Source organism: Suncus etruscus, chromosome X (assembly GCF_024139225.1).
Source record: "Suncus etruscus isolate mSunEtr1 chromosome X, mSunEtr1.pri.cur, whole genome shotgun sequence".
In the NCBI taxonomy this organism is placed as follows: Eukaryota; Metazoa; Chordata; class Mammalia; order Eulipotyphla; family Soricidae; genus Suncus; species Suncus etruscus.
Window position 1 is genome coordinate 56,210,079 of NC_064868.1, and position 19,127 is coordinate 56,229,205.

The window sequence follows — 19,127 nt, forward strand, 5'->3', positions numbered from 1 at the left end:
GCGATATTGGTCTGTAATTTTCTTTTTTCGTAGAATCTCTGTCTGGTTTAGGTATCAAGGTGATGTTGGCTTCATAAAAGCTATTTGGAATTTTTTGTTTGTTAAATTTCATGAAAGAGTCTTGCCAGGATTGGTAGTAGTTCCTCTTGGAAAGTTTGAAAGAACTCATTAGTGAATCCATCTGTACCTGGGCTTTTGTTTTTGGGCAGATATTTGATTACCGTTTTAATTTCATCAATGGTCATGGAGGTGTTTAGATATGATACATCCTCTTCCTTCAACCGTGGAAGATTATAAGTGTTGAAGAATTCATCCATTTCTTCCAGGTTCTCATTTTGTAGTGGCATAGAGTTTTCCAAAGTAGTTTCTGATTACCCTTTGAATCTCTGTCATATCAGTAGTGATCTCTCCTTTTTCATTCCTAATACGAGTTATCAAGTTTCTCTCTCTCTCTTTCTTTGTTAGGTTTGCCAGTGGTCTATCAATATTGTTTATTTTTTCAAAGAACCAACTTCTGCTTTCGTTGATCTTTTGGATTGTTTTTTGGGTTTCCACTTCGTTGATTTCTGCTCTCAGCTTTGTTATTTCCTTCTGTCTCCCTATGTTTGGGTTCTTTTGTTGAGCACTTCCTAGTTCTATTAGCTGTGTCATTAAGCTACTCAGGTAAGCTCCTTCTTCCTTCCTGATGTGTGCTTGCAAAGCTATAAATTTTCCTCTCAGTACTTCTTTTGATGTGTCCCATATGTTCTGATAGTTTGTGTCTTTATTGTCATTTGTTTCCAGGAACCTTTTGATTTCCTCCTTGATTTCATCTCGGACCCACTGGTTATTCAGTATGAGGATGTTTAACTTCCAGGTGTTAAAGTTTTTCTCCTGAGTCTCTTTGAAATTCACAAATAATTTCAGAGCCTTGTGGTCAGCGAAGGTAGCCTGGAAAATTTCTATCCTCTTGATATTATGGAGGTATGTTTTATGTGCTAGCATGTAGTCTATCCTGGAGAATGTCCCATGTACATTGGAGAAGAATGAGTATCCAGGTTTCTGGGGATGCAGTGTCCCATATACATCCACTAGGCCACTTTTTTCCATTTCTCTCCTCAGGTCTAGTATATTTTTGTTGGGTTTCAGTCTGGTTGACCTATCCAGTGTTGACAAATCCGTGTTGAGGTCCCCCACAATTATTGTGTTGTTGTTGATATTATTTTTCAGATTTGTCAACAGTTGTATTAAATATTTTGCTGGCCCGTCATTCGGTGCCTATATGTTTAGGAGAGTGATTTCTTCTTGCTCTACATACCCCTTGATTAATATAAAATGTCCATCTTTGTTTCTTACAACCTTCCTGAGTATAAAGTTTGAATTTTCTGATATTAGTATGGTCACTCAAGCTTTCTTATGGGTGTGTTTGCTTGGAAAATTTTTCTCCAGCCTTTTATTTTGAGTCTATGTTTGTTCTGACTATTCAGGTGTGTTTCTTGTAGGCAGCAGAAGGTTGAATTGTGTTTTTTGATCCATTTACCCACACTATGTCTCTTAACTGGTGCATTTAGTCCATTGACGTTGAGAGAAAAAATTGTCCTGGGATTTAATGCCATCTTTATATCAAAATTTGATGTGTCTTTTGGTTAGTCTTGTCTTAAATTAGGTCTTTTAGTTTTTCTCTTAAGACTGGTTTTGAGTCTGTAAATTTTCTGACCTTTGTTTTTCTGTGAAACCATGTATTCTTCCATCAAACCGGAACGTGAGTTTTGGTGGGTACAGTATTCTAGGTGAAGCATTCATTTCATTCTTTCTTGTCACAATCTCCCACCACTGCTTTCTGGCCTTGAGTGTTTCTGTTGACAGGTCTGCTGTAAATCTCAAGGATGCTTGCTTGAACGTAATTTCCCCTTTTGATCTTGCTGTTTTCAGAATTCTGTCTCTATCTGTGGGGTTTGTCATTGTGACTAGGACGTGTCTTGGGGTGGTTTTTCTGGGGTCTCTTTTGGTTGGTACTCTTCAAGCATGCAGGATTTGATCACATATATTCTTTAGCTCTGGAAGTTTCTCTTTAATGATGTTCTTGACCATTGATTCTTCCTGGAAATTTTCTTCCTGGGCCTCTGGGACTCCAGTGATTCTTAAGTTGTTTCTGTTGATCTTATCATAGACTTCTATTTTCATCTGTTCCCATTCTTTGACTAATTTTTCCATTGTCTGTTCATTTGCTTTAAGTTTTTTTTCCAATCTCTCCTGTTGTATGGAATTGTTATGTATCTCATCTTCCACAGCACCAAGTCTATTCTCAGCTTCTGATACCCTGTCCCAGAGCTTATCCATTTTGTCATTCACTTCGTTTCCTGATTTTTTCAGGCCTGTTATTTGACTTGTTATTTCAGTTTGGAGTTTTATGATTTCTGTCTTCATATTTTCTTGGTTCTTATTAGTGTTCTGTTCAACTCGATCCATGGTTTCTTCGAGTTCGTTGAATATCTTCCATATTGCTAGTCTAAAGTCCTTATCTGAGAGGTTAATTAGTTGGTTGGTCATTAGCTGGTCATTAGAATTGTCATCTTCATTCTCTATGTCTGATGCTGGCCTGTGCTGTTTCCCCATTGACACACTTGTATTGTGGGTTTTTCTACATGTTGTGGTCATATTCATTGGCTATATGATGCAGGCAGAACACTCCTCTGACTCCGCCCTTTCTGTATGGGTCGACTTGCCTCCAAGGGAGGGGAGACCTCCGTGGATGAAGCCTCACACAGGATCAAATCTTAGGCCCAAGTACGCAGCAGATAAGACAGTGTGGAAAGAAATGCTTGCTTCTGTGATCCAGCACAGTTCTTAGTGTGATTTTTTCTTCTTGTTGTGATGGTGTTCTTTTCTTAGCAAGATCGCACGGCCACGTAGCAAAGCAGAGCCAAAGTGCTCTGCTGGAGCCTCTTTTCGGCCCACTCCCCAGAGTTTCACACAACAGGATGGTAGACAGACACACACAGGCAGTACTCACAGTTTTTCACAGTTGGGCCCCACTGGGCAGGCGTAGTTTGTATAATCTTCTTAATGAGGCACTGAATCCTATTTGCCAGGATTTTGTTGAGGATCTTTGCGTCTGCATTCATCAGCGATATTGGTCTGTAATTTTCTTTTTCGTAGCATCTCTGTCTGGTTTAGGTATCAAGGTGATGTGGGCTTCATAAAAGCTATTTGGAAGTGTTTCCATTTGTTCAATTTCATGAAAGAGTCTTGCCAGGATTGGTAGTAGTTCCTCTTGGAAAGTTTGAAAGAATTCATTAGTGAATCCATCTGTGCCTGGGCTTTTGTTTTTGTGCAGATATTTGATTACCGTTTTAATTTCATCAATGGTCATGGAGGTGTTTAGATATGATACATCCTCTTCCTTCATCCATGGAAGATTTTAAGAGTCCAAGAATTCATCCATTTCTTCCAGGTTCTCATTTTTAATGGCGTAGAGTTTCTCAAAGTAGTTTCTGATTACCCTTTGAATGTCTGCCATATCAGTAGTGATCTCTTCTTTTTCATTCCTAATACGAGTTATCAAGTTTCTCTCTTTCTTTGTTTGTTTTCCCAGTAGCCTATCAATCTTTTTTATTTTTTCAAAGAACCAACTTCTGCTTTCATTGATCTTCTGGATTGTTTTTTGGGTTTCCACTTCGTTGATTTCTGCTCTCAGGTTTGTTATTTCCTTTTGTCTTCCTATTTTTGGGTTCTTTTGTTGAGCACTTTCTAGTTCTATTAGCTGTGTCATTTTATCTTACATCATAGTTTTAGTGAGTGAGATATGTTTTGCAGCCGCTTTGTGTGGCCCAAAACCAAAAATAAAATAAATAAATAAGAAAAAAAAGAAATGCCATTCAGTTTTTTATTTTTCAATATGAATTTGGCTAACCTAAGTCTTTTGTGGTTCCACACGAACTTTATAATTGATTTTTCTAAGTCCTAAAGAAATGATGCTGAATTTGGATAGGGATTGCATTGAATCTATATAGTAGTTTCTTCCCATGTCTTGGATCCTCTTCAATTTCTTTCTAAAGCATTTTGAAGTTTTCATGGTATAAGTCTTTCACTTCTCTTTTTAGGTTGATTCCTACGTACTTGATACTTTTAGATACTATTTTAAATGGGATGGAGTGCTTTATTTCTTTCTTCTCTGTATGATTATTTTATAAAGGAATGCTACTGTCTTTTGTGTATTGACTTTGTAGTCACTTTAGTGCTTTATTGTTTCTAAAAGCTTTTCTGTGTACTCTTTAGGGTTTTGATGTATATTGTCATATCATCTGCAAATAGAGATAGTTTGACTTCTCTTTTCATATTTGAATTCCTTTGATTCTCTTGTTTGATTGCTATTGCTAGGACTTCTACACCTATGTAGAATAAGAGTGAAGACAGTGGACAGCTTAGCTTAGTGCCTGACCTTAATGAAAATGCTTTTAGTTTTTCACCGTTAAGGATAATATTGGCTGTGGACTTCTTTTAGATAGCTGTAACTATCTTGAAGGTTACTTCCAACCCTATTTTCCTGGTGTTCATGAATGGGTGTTGGATTTTGTCAGATGCCTTCTCTGCATTGATTCCTATCATTGGGTTTTGTCTTTCTTATTGTTGAAGTGGTGTATGATGTGGATTAATTTGTGTTCGTTGAACCATCCTTGCATCCCTGGGATGAAACCCACTTGGTCATATTGTATACCTTTTTTATTTTTTGTTGTATTTTGTTTCCTAAGATTTTTTTTTTTGGTTTTTGGGCCACACCAGGTGGTGCTCAAGGGTACTCCTGGCTTTCTGCTCAGAAATACCTCCTGGCAGGCACGGGGGACCATATGGGACACCAGGATTCGAATCAACCACCTTTGGTCCTGGATTGGCTGCTTGCAAGGCAAACGCAGCTGTGCTATCTCTCCAGGGCCTGTTTGCTAAGATTTTGTTAAGGATTTTGCACCCGTGTTCATTAGTGAGATTGGTCTGTAGTTTTCTTTCTTGGTGGTAATTTTGTCAGCTTTAGGAATGAGCGTATTAACCTCATAAAAAGAATTACGTAGGATTCCTGTCTTTTCAATATTTTTGGAAAACCTGAGGATCAATTGTAGTAATTCTTCTCTGACTGTTTGATAGAATTCACCTGTAAAACAATCCGGTCCTGAACTTTTATTCTTGGCGAGTTTCTTACTGTTTCAATTTCCTTTGATGTGATCGGCCTGTTTAGGTATTCCACTTCCTCCTTATTAAGTCTCGGGAGATGATACTTTTCCAGGAATCTGTCAATTTCTTCTGGGTTCTCTAACTTAACTGAATACAGTTGTTCATAATAAGCTCTCATGATGGCTAGGATTTTTTGAAGTTCTGTTGTAATCTCTCCTCTTTCATTTGTGATATTATATATTTGAGTGTTTCCCCCTCTTTTTTGTGAGTTTTGCCAGCAGTTTGTCTATCTTGTTTATTCTTAAAAAAAAAAACCCAGCTCCTGGTCTCATAGATTCTTTGTATTGTTTTCTTTGTCTCTATGTTTATTTCTGTTCTAGTTTTTATTATTTGTTGTCTTCTACCTGTATTTGGGTTTCTTTGTTTCTCTTTTTCCAGACAATTAAGGTGTCTCTTTAAGCTGTTGATTTTGTCATCTTACCCTTCCTAATGTATACCAGTATTGCACTGAGTTTTCCCCTACTTACTGCTTTTTTAAATTATGAAAATTTTGGCAATTTGTTTCTTCATTGTCATTCATCTCAAGGAATCTTTTTACATCTTCCTTGATTTACTCTGATCCATCTGTTGTTGAGCAGCATGTTGATTAGTCTTCAAGTGTTAGATTTTCTCCACATCATTTTACATTCAAACTTGATCTCTGTTGCATTCTGGTCTGATAGGTGTTTAGTATAATTCTTTATTTTTGTGACTATATGCAAGTTAGATTTATGTCCTAATGCATGGTCTATTCAAGAGAAGGTTACATATGCACTTGAGAAGATTGTGTACACTTCTTTTGGGGATGGAGGGAACCTAAGTCCATTAGTCCAAGTTCTTCTAGTTTCTTATTTTCTGCTCTTATGTCTTTGCTAGTTTTCTGCTAATGGATCTGTCTAGTGGTGATAATGGTGTGTTGAAATCTCCTACTACTATCACTTTTTAATCCATATGTTTCACCAGGTTTACTGGCTCTACATTTGGTGCATAAATGTTGATCACAATTATTTCTTCTTGGTCTAATGTTCCCCTGATCAATAAATAGTGTCTATCTTAATCTCTGAGCATTTTCTTTTGTTGACTGCAATTTTGTCTGATATAAGTATGGCTGTCTCAGCTATTTTTCCCCAGTGGCTTGAATTTACATCCTTTTATTTTAAGCCTATGCTTATGTGTTTTCCCCTTTCCCCGTTTCCTCTCCTTCTGGTATTCCTATAAATCACAGATTATTTTTTTTGTCTTTGTTCATTAAGTACCTTACATTTTTTCTAATGTTTTGTCTCTCATTTCTTTATTGATTTATTTGTTGTTGCTGGCTTTCATTTTGTCTTCAAGTTTATCCATGCAATTCTCTATGTGTGTAATGCTGCTACTGTGGCTTGCTAGCATGTTTTTTAGTTCTCTTAGTTACATTTGTTTGTTTGTTTTGTTTTTGGGCCATACTTGGTGATGCTCAAAGCTTACTCCTGGCTATTTACTCATAAATTGTTCCTGGCTTTGGGGACCATGTGTGATGCCTGGGATCGAATTGAGGTCTGTCCTGGGTCAGCCACATGCAAGGCAAACACCCTACCACTGCCACTATCACTTCAGGTTTCCTTAGTTCTATTAGTATGGACTCTCTCATCCTCTTATAGAGTTCTATTTTTGTTAGAGGAATTGTTCATCTATGGATTTCTTTTTTATCTATGGATTTCTTAAATTCTTTGGTTAGTGAATCTTTTAATTCCATTGCTAAGACATTAAATGCTAATTTTAGGTCCTCATCTATGAAGTTTGTGCACTTTGGAGAATTTATCAATTTGCTAGGATTTCTCTCCATGTCCCCATCTGCTGGTGTCTTTCTTAGTTTCCCCATTGTTATTTGCAAAAATTGCATTGGGGTGTTGGAGTCTCAGGGTGTTTTTCTTTAAAAGTGGTCTATTTATTTGTCTAGGAGTTGTTGGAGGTAGATCTGTTTTATTTATTCTAGGTACACAGGGTTACTCAAGTATGATAGAGATATTGCAGTTCAGTTTGTTAGGATTTTCCTTTGGTTTTGGTGTTATGTAATTTTTAAGGAAGAAGTTGGCCTTGTTCTGCCTAGGATTGTCTGATTTAGCCTCAAGTGTCAGCAGGGTTCCTGGGCAGTGGGCCTGTAGACAGAGTGTATACTGATCCCACTGATCTCTCCTTCTTAGTAGTATGAGCTTCTGACTGGCAGTGGCTTGAGGCTCTGTGGGGTAGAGGCTGTTTACATGTGGTTCAGTTTTAAAACCTGTTTTTTTTTTATAGCGTTTGCCTTGCAAGCAGCTGATCCAGGACCTAAGGTGGTTGATTCAAATCGCGGTGTCCCATATGGTCCCCCGTGCCTGCCAGGAGCTATTTCTGAGCAGACAGCCAGGAGTAACCCCTGAGCACCGCCGGGTGTGGCCCAAAAACCAAAAACCAAACCAAAACAAAACAAAACAAAAAACCCTGTTTTTTGTTCCTGCATCTCAGTCCCACTAAAAATTAGGGTCTTTAAAATTGAGTAATGAGGGCTTATAGGGTTGTCACATTCAGCTTACATTTTCCATAGCAAGGGAACTTCTTACTGGCAGTGGCTAGCAATTCTGTGGGGGTAGGGGAAGAAAATATTTTTTTATCAGTAATGGAACTATTATAGTGGAATGGTAAGTATACTAGGCACTGGAGCCTTGGTTCCAGTTCCTTGAATTAAAACAATATGATATATCTCATTATAGAGTGAGTTTTCTTTTTCTTCTGAAATGAAGCTTTTTTTTATAGAAACACAACTGGAATTATGTAAGACATGGTCTTTTTTCAGAGTTCTAGAAGTAAGGTCAAATTTTGCTTAATTAACCTGTGAATGTAATTGGATTTATTTTCTTATACTTCAAATTTTGGGGTTATCTGCTCTATTTTTAGTCATTTTTTTCAATCTTAAGTCTCATAGTTTCCTTCCTTCTACATAGAAATCACTTTGTGACTTCAGTGGAAGTTGAGAATTATTGCTTATCTCTCTAAAAGGAAAATTTTTATGCATGTAATATTTCAGTGATTATAAAAGAAGAACCAGCTACAAAATAGTAAAATTCACTACCAGGACACAAAAATATTAAGTTTAAAGGCACTTACCTTGCACAAGGCCAACTGGTTGAATAACTAGCAGTGCATATAGTCTCCCCAGCAATGCCAGGAGAGCTCTGGTTCCACAGACTTCTTATATACAGTGCCCTTTCCTTGACTGAAGTAATATAAAGAGACTAAAGCGCTCTTTCCTTTCTATCTGTGGCCGACTGTGTATTCTAGTACTCCTTTTAAGGATGGAATTTTTTGAACATTTTTAACTGAGAAGTTGGTATAGGCAACTACTTCTGTTTCCATCCGGTCCACGTACAAGACCTAGTATTATGGCCCTAATAATCCACATGTGTTTACGGTGAATTTCTTTGTATCCTGGTACTGAGTTTACTCTTAGAAGTTAGTATTTTTCATTAGTTATACCTGGCTAGACACACCATTCTCCTGCATTCTTGTTGAAAGTCATTAGAGTTGTTATTAGATCTAGGATGAGATAAGTGGCCCTTTTTGAAAGATTTCTTGGGCTATGATTATGGCTCAAGAACTGGAGTACTGGCTAGAGTGGTGGTGCAAGCAGTAGGGCATTAGTCTTGCATGTGCTAATCTAGGACAGACCACAGTTTGATTCCCCCGTGTCCCTAATGGTCTCCCAAGCCAGGAGCGATTTCTGAATGCATAGCCAGAAGTAACCCTTCAGCATCACCAGGTGTGGCCCAAAAAGCAAAGAAAAAAATTAAACTGGAGTACATTCAGAAACTTTATATTCATTACCCAGCATAAGTACCACATAATCCTGGAGCACCCTTGGTGTGGCCCCAAAACAAAAACCAAACCTTACAAATGACCTTACTAGCTCTTTATTTCTCTGAAATTTGCTTGTGTTATCTCTAAATGGGTTTATATGTACATTATAGAACAATTGTGAAAATTAAAAGAGATAATGGGTATAGTTTTTATTTTGTGGTAGTATTAAAAGTAATCGATTCATCCTGACCTCATCAGAAGTACTTTGTATAGAAAAATTCAGAAATATGACTTTCTGAATACTTCTCTGTTTATGTTCTTATTAGAACCCAGACACCATAAGTTTTTAAAGACCAGAACCCTCTTGTGCTCTACTTTTTTGTCTTTCTGTCTTTTCTGTACCTGATAAGGCATAGTCATTCAATAAATGAGTGTTTTGTTTTTTATTTTTCAGGTGGTGAAAACTATTGGACTCAGGGAAGTTTGGTTTTTTGGTCTGCAGTACCAGGACACTAAGGGATTCTCCACTTGGCTGAAACTCAATAAGAAGGTAGCATCTATCAAATTTGGGAACCTTTATTAGAGACTTATTTACAAAGTTGTTTATAACAGTGCTCCAGGCATACAATGCTCCCAAATGTATTCCCTCCATCAGGGATCACAAATTTCCTCCCCCACAACCCTGATTCTTTTACAGAAATATTATTAAGTTTAAATACTATAGTTTTAGTCCTATAGGGTACAGTGGTTTAGCTAGATACAGATATCTTGCCACTAAAGAGGAGCCCAATGTCTCTGGTCCTTGACACTGCTATTTTCAGGTATATTCTTACTTTCTCTTCCATTTTATCTTCCCTTGGCATTTTTCTTACCTTTGATACCTTCCATTTCTTAGACAATTTATTTTATAAACTAGATTAGTAGGAGCATCTAGTATTTCTCCTTCTGACCTACTTCAGTTAACATAAAATATTTCACTTCCATTTAAGTTGCAATATATTGCATGATTTCATCATTTCTTGTGGCTGCACAAAATATCTACTGTATATATACACTGCAGCTGATTTTTTCCATCTCTTGACTACTTTATTAAGTATTGCAATGACACCTATTTACTAAGTGTTGCAATGAACAAAGTTGTACATACGTCTGTTAAAAATCATAGTTTTGGTTTCTTTTGTGTAGATGACAAGCAATAGGATTGTAGAGTTATATAGGAGCCTAAAGGAATTCATTCTTTTGCAAGAATTTGCTCACATGTTTTACATGTCCTAGATGGAAAGCTCTAAATTCATAGAAAATTATTTTGTCCGGACTTTTGAACACAAGGTCAGTTAAGGGCAACCTATTCAGCTGAGGAAAAGCTTGCTCTGTCTACATTTCAATATTTACATTTCAGAAAGTGCTGCAGGCGACTTCTATTCTACAGAGCCAGTGGGATTTCAATGAATCAACTTCAGGGAGAGTGGGTTGCATGGGTGGTGAAATATGAAATAAATGTTAACCACACACAAATATTGTGTATGGGGACCTGTGTCTTCTGACATAGATGTGAGACAATTTTACTCTTCCATATTAGTAATATATTATACCCATGGCTTTTTGTGATTGTAATCTTAGAATAGAGTTCAGATAGAATCCAGATGATAAAAGAAGGCTAATATCTTACATAACAAAGTAGTTCCTGGCCCTAGGTGTCATTACTAATGTAAATTAAGGGATTGCTGGGATCCTGGTTTCCTTCCTAATAACAAATATCCTTAACCTAAGGGAATAGTATTCTAGCTAGGGATTAAGACCAACTTCCTATGGTCTGGTTATAGAAAGAGATAAAACTTTTTTTTTTTTTTTTTTTTTTGGTTTTTGGGCCACACCCGTTTGACGCTCAGGGGTTACTCCTGGCTATGTGCTCAGAAATCGCCCCTGGCTTGGGTGGACCATATGGGACGCCGGGGGATCGAACCGAGGTCCTTCCTTGGCTAGCGCTTGCAAGGCAGACACCTTACCTCCAGCGCCACCTACCCGGCCCCAGAAAGAGATAAAACTTATATGAAAGGGGTACAGAATTATACGTAGTAAATTCAATAGCCTAATTCTACACTGGCCAAACCTGTTTGTTAGCAAGTATTCAAAATAACAGGGAAAGTCCCTGAGGCAAAGCCATCCTGCTATGGTGTTCAAAGACAAGGAGAGAAGACATTATCTTTAAGATGCTATGTTTTGACTTGACCTTTAGATGTAAATAGGCTGGCAGAAAGAGACCAAGCCTGTTTTATTTGGTGCAGAAATTTCTCTGGAAAAAATAATTTGATAGAGGCCTTATTTTGGCCTGTAAATTTACAAGGGAGAAATAATATTAAAGCCAAATAAATGAAGGGACATGTGATGTCAGTACCAAGACATGAATTTCAGAAATATTGCCAGTAATCTACGTAGGGGGTATAACTAACATCCATGAACGGTCCTGTTGGCTAAATATCTATTGGGGGAATTATCAGCTCACTGCTCCAGGAAAATCCATAGATACATCTGGTAGGCCTGCTGAATTCTCCTTAAATAGAAGTGCCTATGTCAAGGCGTAACAAGAAAGACTAGCTAGAGTTCAAGGAAGAGTTCAGAAAGAATAATGAGAGTACATTTCAGAATTTATTTTAGAAAGAATAGCTAGAGTTCAAGGAAGAAGTGTCTTGCCTCATTTTGAATTCAAAATTGTTTTACATAATTTTTGTTTTCCCTTTTCCCTGTGTATGTTTTTATGATATCCAGTGTTCTCAAATTTTGGTTGCAGTGTTCATTAAAAATAGCACAATTTTATGGTCATAGGGATCACACTGGGTCTAGGATCACACTGGGTGATGTGGAGAAGGGCTGAGCATAGAAATTAGACCTCATGCCTACAAATATATTTATTACTGAGTCACAGCCAAGTGAATGTGTTTTAGGCTCAGCCATTCAGGAAGGTATTGTTCTTTCTTTTTCTTTATAATTACTTTATTTAGGTAACATGGTTATAAAATTGTTCATGATTGAGCTTCTGTCATAGAATGTACACCACCATTCACCAGTGTAATTTCCTGCTATTAATGTCCCCAGTTAACCTTCCGCCGATCCTCCACCTGCATTTCAATCATTTGTGGGATATAAAAATAAAAGATAATATGGCAATAATATCCAGAGACTATAGAGATGAGGTCCAGGAGGACCAAGTACATGGTAGAAAACTTGATAAGAAGAGTGGTGAATACAATTAGGGTAGAAAAGGGTCCACTATGACAATGATAGTTATAAGTGATCACTCTGAACAAAAACTGAGTTCTGAAAGGGGATAAAGTGATGAAAGTGATTAACAACATTAACAACAGTGCGAACTACATTGTATTTATTTTTTCTTTTCAAACTCAACTGTTTTAGAAACTTGGTTAAAGATAGAAGAGTCACAGACTCTCAAATTAAAATGTCTGAAGACTTCATAATCTTTGCCACTTTTTTCATTTGAATCCTGAATACCATGCATATTCTTTCATGTTTCTTGATTTGTTTTTGTTGGTGTTGTAGTTGTTTTGTTTTTGGACGACACTTGATGGCACTAAGGGGTTACTCCTGGCTCTGCTCAGAAATCACTCCTTCCAGGCTTGTGGGACCATATGGGTTGACAAAGATCAAAGCTGGGTCATTCCCAGGTCAGCCACATGCAAGGCAAATGTCCTAACCACTGCGCTATCACTCTGACCCCATATTTCTTGATTTCTTTTCTTTCATGAACTCCAACTGGTATTACATTAATATAGGTTCATTTACATGATAATCCCAAGTATTTTCTCTGCAGGACCATTGCAATCCTTTATCTTAGTACAAACTGGATGACATTGCCTAAACTGTCATGATTGTGTAGAAAATTAATTTCTTGCCTTTTGCTGGTATAGCTTTACTTTTTCAAAGAATGGAGAATTTGCTAGACTAATTGTAACTTTTAAGAGTTTCTTTCTTTTTTTGGTTTTTCGGGCAACACCCATTTGATGCTCAGGGATTACTTCTGGCTAAGTGCTCAGAAATTGCCCCTGGCTTGGGAGGAAAATATGGGAGCTCCTTCCTTGGCTAGCGCTTGCAAGGCAGACACCTTACTTCTAGTGCCACCTCACCAGCCCCAAAGAGTTTCAAACATTTGGGCCAGCATGAGTTAAGTCCCCAGCATCCTATATAGTCCCCTGAGCTAATCAGGAGTGATTTCTGAGTACAGAGCCAGGAGTAACCCCTGAGCACTGTCGGGTGCGGCCCAAAAACATAAAAAAGAGTTTCAAACTTTAAATAAAAAATAGTCTAATTTATGTTCTTGTCTAGTCATTTCCGTGTCACAGCCATACATCCTGGTCTTAATTTTGTTAATTAAGTTTGGGGTGTCTTTAAAAGCATCTCACTGCAGTGTGAATGGAACTGGAAAATAATCATGTTAAATGAAGTAAGCCAGAAAGATTTGATAATGTAATGCTGCTCATCCCCTAGATATTCTCTGGGCCATCTACCCTGGTGGTGTCTAGTCATATTTAAGATTGCATACAGCGGTGATGCAGGGAATTTATGGTACTTATGATCAAATTAGAGGTTTTTTAATGGAAGATGTGCTTTAACTCTTTTGTATCTCTGTGGTCCCAGATCATTTTTTTGTTTGTTTTGTTTTTGGGCCACACCCGATGGTGTTCAGGGGTTACTCCAGGCTCTCTGCTCAAAAAACGCTCCTGGCAGGCATGGGGGACCATATGGGATGCTGGGATTTGAACCACCATTGGTCCTGGGTCAGCTGCTTGCAAGGCAAATGCCCTACTGCTGTGTTATCTCTCTAGCCACCCAATATCTTCTTTACTAAGACTATGACCCTTACTGATTTCAGGTGACTGCCCAAGATGTAAGAAAAGAATGTCCCTTAATCTTCAAATTCCGGGCCAAGTTCTACCCTGAGGATGTATCTGAGGAACTAATCCAGGACATCACACAACGCCTGTTCTTCCTTCAAGTGAAGGAGGGTATTCTCAATGATGATATGTATTGTCCACCTGAGACTGCTGTTCTGCTGGCATCATATGCTGTCCAGTCCAAATATGGAGACTTCAATAAAGAGGTTCACAAGTCTGGCTACTTGGCTGGGGACAAGTTGCTGCCACAGAGGTGAGGTAGTATCCAAGCCATTGACCCTGACCAGAATGAAATGAAGATCAAGGCTGATACCTGACTACTAGTAGCTACCAGATTTTCCTCTTCATAAGGGCTCTAAAAACCTAGTTATGCTGTTTTATAGTCATTTGTTTATAGTCTACATTTGGTGGTTGTTTCTCTGGATCTTAAATTAACCCCTTTCAGATCTATTTGCCCGAACAGATAAATTTCCATAAAATTTCATTTTTATATAGAAAACAAGTGATGGAAATATTTAAGCTTTCCTTGATTGTATTTTCATAATTCTTTTTATTAATTTAGGCTTTCTTTTGGGGGGTTGGGTCACACTTGGTGATGCTCAGGGGTTACTCCTGGCTCTACACTCAGAAATCTATTCTGGCAGGTTGGGGGCCCATATGAGATACTGGGAATCATACCAGGGTGTGTCCTTGGTTGGTTGCATGCAAGGTAAACACCCTACATCTGTGCTTGTCGCTCTGGCTCTAATTTAGACTTTCATATCAGGGTTCACAGATGGAGAGAGAAATATGAAAATCAAGGAAATAGGGAGCTCAAACTATCACCCACAAAATAAATAAGGCAAAAACTTATCCTAATGTATTGAAGATGCTCAGGTACTTGCTTTTACTTATCCTATCACTCACATATAATTTGAGTTATAGATAGACAATGATACCTATATTCTTAATATTTTAATCATGGGCTTTTGTTTCTACTTCATCTGGTGGCCATTTTTATAAGCTTCTGGATTAGATAGGAAATATTTACTTTTTTTCTTGAAACCTCAGTAAAAGAGATGTGGCACATACAAAATTTACCTGAAGGACTCTGGAATAGTGATTGTGTGATAGAAATCTACCTGGAGTCAATGCCATGATATCTAAAATGACACATTTAAAGCAAGTTTCATTTTATGATATAGTAAATATGGGGCACTGTAGTTGTTGTGTTTCTTCCAAAACCATTTGGCTTTAGTTATATGTTCTATATACAAGAGTTTTATCTTTTAGTCATGGAAATATACTTACAAATATTAAATAATACACGTAAAATATACTTCTAAAATAAAGACCTCAGAGTATATACAGAGAGTTAAAGAGGCCCATGCCTACCTAGTCCCATAATTCATCATACTTCTGATACATCACTGCTTTGTTCCACTTGTGGCCACAGAATGGTAGGACAAAAAAAAGATAGAATATATGTTAATATGCTTTCCTGAGGCCAGAGCGATAGCACAGCAGGTAGGGCATTTGCCTTGCATGTGTCCAACCCAGGTTCAATTCCTAACATTAACATATGGTCCCCTGAGCCCAACAGGAGCAGTTCATGAGCACAGAGCCAGGAGTAAACCCTGAGTACCATTGGGTATGGCCCAAAAACCAAACAGAAAACCAACAACACCCAAAACAAAAAATATGCTTTTCTTTCATGTGGCCAGTCCCAATTTTTATCTTTGATACTGCATATAGTCCCCTGATCAACATCAAGATCAATTCTTGATTGATGAGTATAAAGCCAGGAGTAATACCTGAGCACTTCCCAATGCAGACAAGAATACCATGGAAATTGTTGTCATTAGTTCTTAGTCACCTATTTATGTATGTCATCTATCTTTCAGATAAATCCCTCTGTCTTATTAATGCCAACTTCTTTAATTTCAGTTTGCTTTTAGTAACAACACCATGGGCTGAGTCAACATTCTCTTTGTCTCAATTCCTTAAAGACCTAAGGGGACTTCTAACCCTACCCTAGCACATCTGAACTCTGTACTTTAAAATATTCACTGCCCATTCTGTTTCTAGAGTCCTGGAGCAGCACAAACTAAATAAAGACCAGTGGGAAGAACGGATCCAAGTGTGGCATGAGGAACACCATGGCATTCTCAGGTAACCCTCTTTTCTCTTTTGGGATAATTAACAACTAGTATAGGAAAGAGGCAGAAGACTGGGCAAAATGAAGTGTGTTGGAGAGAGGAAAGTGTTTTGTGGCAGAATGAAAAGAATGCAAATTAAAAAGATTATAAAGCCACATTTGTATGTATATGATTGATGACATCTGATAGCACTAAGATAACTGGGAAGGACCTCAGTTCCCTTACCAAGCTTCTAGTTCGTCAGGAGATCCTGCTAAAAAGAAATTCAGACAGTGCTTGTTATTTAATTTTAATTTTATGCCCATTCCTGACAGTGCTTAGGACTTGCTACCAGCTCAGTCATCACTCCTAGTGGGCTTGGGTAATGGAGGAAACTCAGGTTGGCTACTAAGTATGTATCTGTATAGAATAAACAAAATATATAAAATCACTTGTATGGTAGCTAACATGCCAGAGACTATTAAGGGTCATAGGTAGTGTCTTATTCCCCTTGACAACTTTAGACCTTAGGCTCCTATCAGCAGGTTTTCTTTTAGAGAAATTCATTTTGTACTCAGCCCCACCCCCACCTTAGTGGCAAGAACCTTCTTAAAAGTACAGAGAATTAAGGTTTTATATATCTCTGGATTTTGTTTAAAAACCTCTATAAATTCCCCTCTGTTCTTTAGGGAGGATGCTATACTGGAATATCTGAAGATTGCCCAGGACCTGGAGATGTATGGTGTGAACTACTTCAGCATCAAGAACAAGAAAGGATCAGAATTGTGGCTGGGGGTGGATGCTCTGGGTCTCAACATATATGAACAGAATGATAGGTATGACTCAATTTATTTGTGCTACTCTGACACTGAAGAATCCTTTCTTCCCCAAAGGTACCTATTGGGTCCCACCCAGACAGTTTATTTTATATAGTTTAGTTCTGCCTAGATGATTGCACACCCTGTGTCATGCCTCTTTAAATATTTCATTGACGAGACTTGCACTATTCATTATGCTAGCCAGTAGCCACACATGACTATTGAACAATTGAAACACACCAACTCTGAACTGAAGTGAAACACGTGTAAATTATACACTGGACTTTGAAGACTTAATGTGGAAAATATATACATTTTTTCATTAGTACTTATTAAAATGACTACTCGTGTTCAAATTATAGTACTTTAGATATATAGGTTTAAGTAAATTTAAGAAATTCAATTCTACCTGGTTTTACTTATCTTTTCTAACCTACTGTAAAGTGAGAATTCTATATTTATATGCCCTAATCATGTTAGATAATACCTAGAAATTCCTATGTCAGGATTTTTTAAATAATATTTTTATTTAAACATATAATTACAAACATGTTTGTAGTTGGGTTTCAGTTATAAAAAGAACACCCCATTCACCAATGCAATCTTCCCACCACCAATGTGTCCCATCTCCCTACTCCACTAGCCCTGCCTGTATTCAAGACAGGAATTCTATTTCTCTCACTACTGTTGTCATAATAGTTTTAGTGTAGTTATTTCTGTAAATGCAATCATCACTCTGTGGTAAGCTTCAGATCGTGGACCAGTCCTTCCAGTCCTCATCTCTATTGTCTCTGGGTATTATTACAATAATGTCTTTTATTTTTTTTAAAAAACACAGATGGGGACCAGAGAGATAGCATGGAGGTAAGGCATTTGCCTTGCATGCAGAAGGTTGGTGGTTCAAATCCTGGCATCCCATATGGCCCTTGAGCCTGCCAGGAGCCATTTTGAGCATAGAGCCAGGAGTAACCCCTGAGTGCTGCTGGGTGTGACCCAAAACAAACAAACAAACCACAAATGAGTGAGACCATATATGAGTGTGTTTATCTCTCTCCCTCTGATATATTTCACTCAGAATAATAGTTTCCATGTCTATTCATGTATAGGAAAATTTCATGACTTCATTTTTCCTGATGGCTGCATAGTATTTCATTGTGTACATGTACCAGTTTCAATAACAACTCATTTGTTGTCAGGCATCTGGGTCGTCTCCATAGTCTGGCTATTATAAATAGTGCTACAATGAATATAGGTGTGCAGGAGGCATTTTTGTGTTGTGTTAAAGTGTTCCTAGGGTATATCCATAGGAGTGGTATAACTGGATCATATGAGAGCTCAATTTCCAGGATTATGAGAAATGTCCATATTGCTTTTCATAAATGATGGACTAGACTGCATTCCCACCAGCAGTTAATGAGAGTTTCTTTCTCTCCACATCCCCACCAGCACTCATTGTTCTTGTTCTTCATGAAGTGTGCGAGTCTCTGTGGTGTGAGATGGTACCTCATTGTTGTTTTGATTTGCATATGCCTGATGATTAGTGATGTGAAACATTTTTATATACCTTTGGTCATTTGTATTAATTCTTTGAGGAAGTGTCTGTTCATTTCTTTTCCTTATTTTTGATGGGGTTACATGTTTTTAATCATTTTTTGACTAGAAAAAAAACTTTAATACTTAATGTTTACTGAGCATTTACTTTTACAGATGGGAAATTGATTAAATAACATATCCAAATAAACCAGCTAGTAAATGACAGGTCTTGAGTTTTGATCCTCACAATTTAGGCCAAGTTGAAAGTTATCTATACAAATGAAATAAAACCACTAATTTGAAAAGTTATATGACCTATGATCCTTGTAGTGCTATTTAACATAGGCAAGATCTGGAAACATCCCAATTGATTAACCACAGGTAAGTAGATAAATTGTGGTACATTTATCACTCAACTACAAGCAAGATGAAATACTGCTTTTTGCTATATATGCATGCATGGATGGAATTGGTGGGGATTCTATTAGTGAAATAAATCAGAAGACAAAATATTGATCTTATAGGTGGTATAAAAGTGAACAGATCAAAGGAATACATCCTTTTCCAATCAAAAGGAAGCCTTAGACTGACCCAGAACTGAGATTACTAAAAGAGAGTCAGTGGGTTGAAAAGGTCAATAATCAGGCAGATTGACACTTGGTGGTCTATTAAGCATACTGTAGTAACTTATATTCCTAAATCATCTACACCATTGCAAAACTCAATTTAAAACATACAAATTAAGAAATACGAGAGGA

The 19,127-nt window shown here is 37.5% G+C and overlaps 1 protein-coding gene across 1 annotated transcript in view; it reads left to right on the plus strand.

The window, feature by feature from the left end:
- The window catches only part of MSN (moesin), a 123,410-nt gene that overhangs the window by 82,360 nt on the left and 21,923 nt on the right, over positions 1–19,127 (plus strand). Inside the window, exons 3-6 of the mRNA XM_049767246.1 lie at positions 9,449–9,544; positions 13,880–14,154; positions 15,969–16,052; positions 16,708–16,854. Coding sequence (XP_049623203.1) covers positions 9,449–9,544; positions 13,880–14,154; positions 15,969–16,052; positions 16,708–16,854 — 602 coding nt within the window. The remainder of the gene's footprint in view (positions 1–9,448; positions 9,545–13,879; positions 14,155–15,968; positions 16,053–16,707; positions 16,855–19,127) is intronic.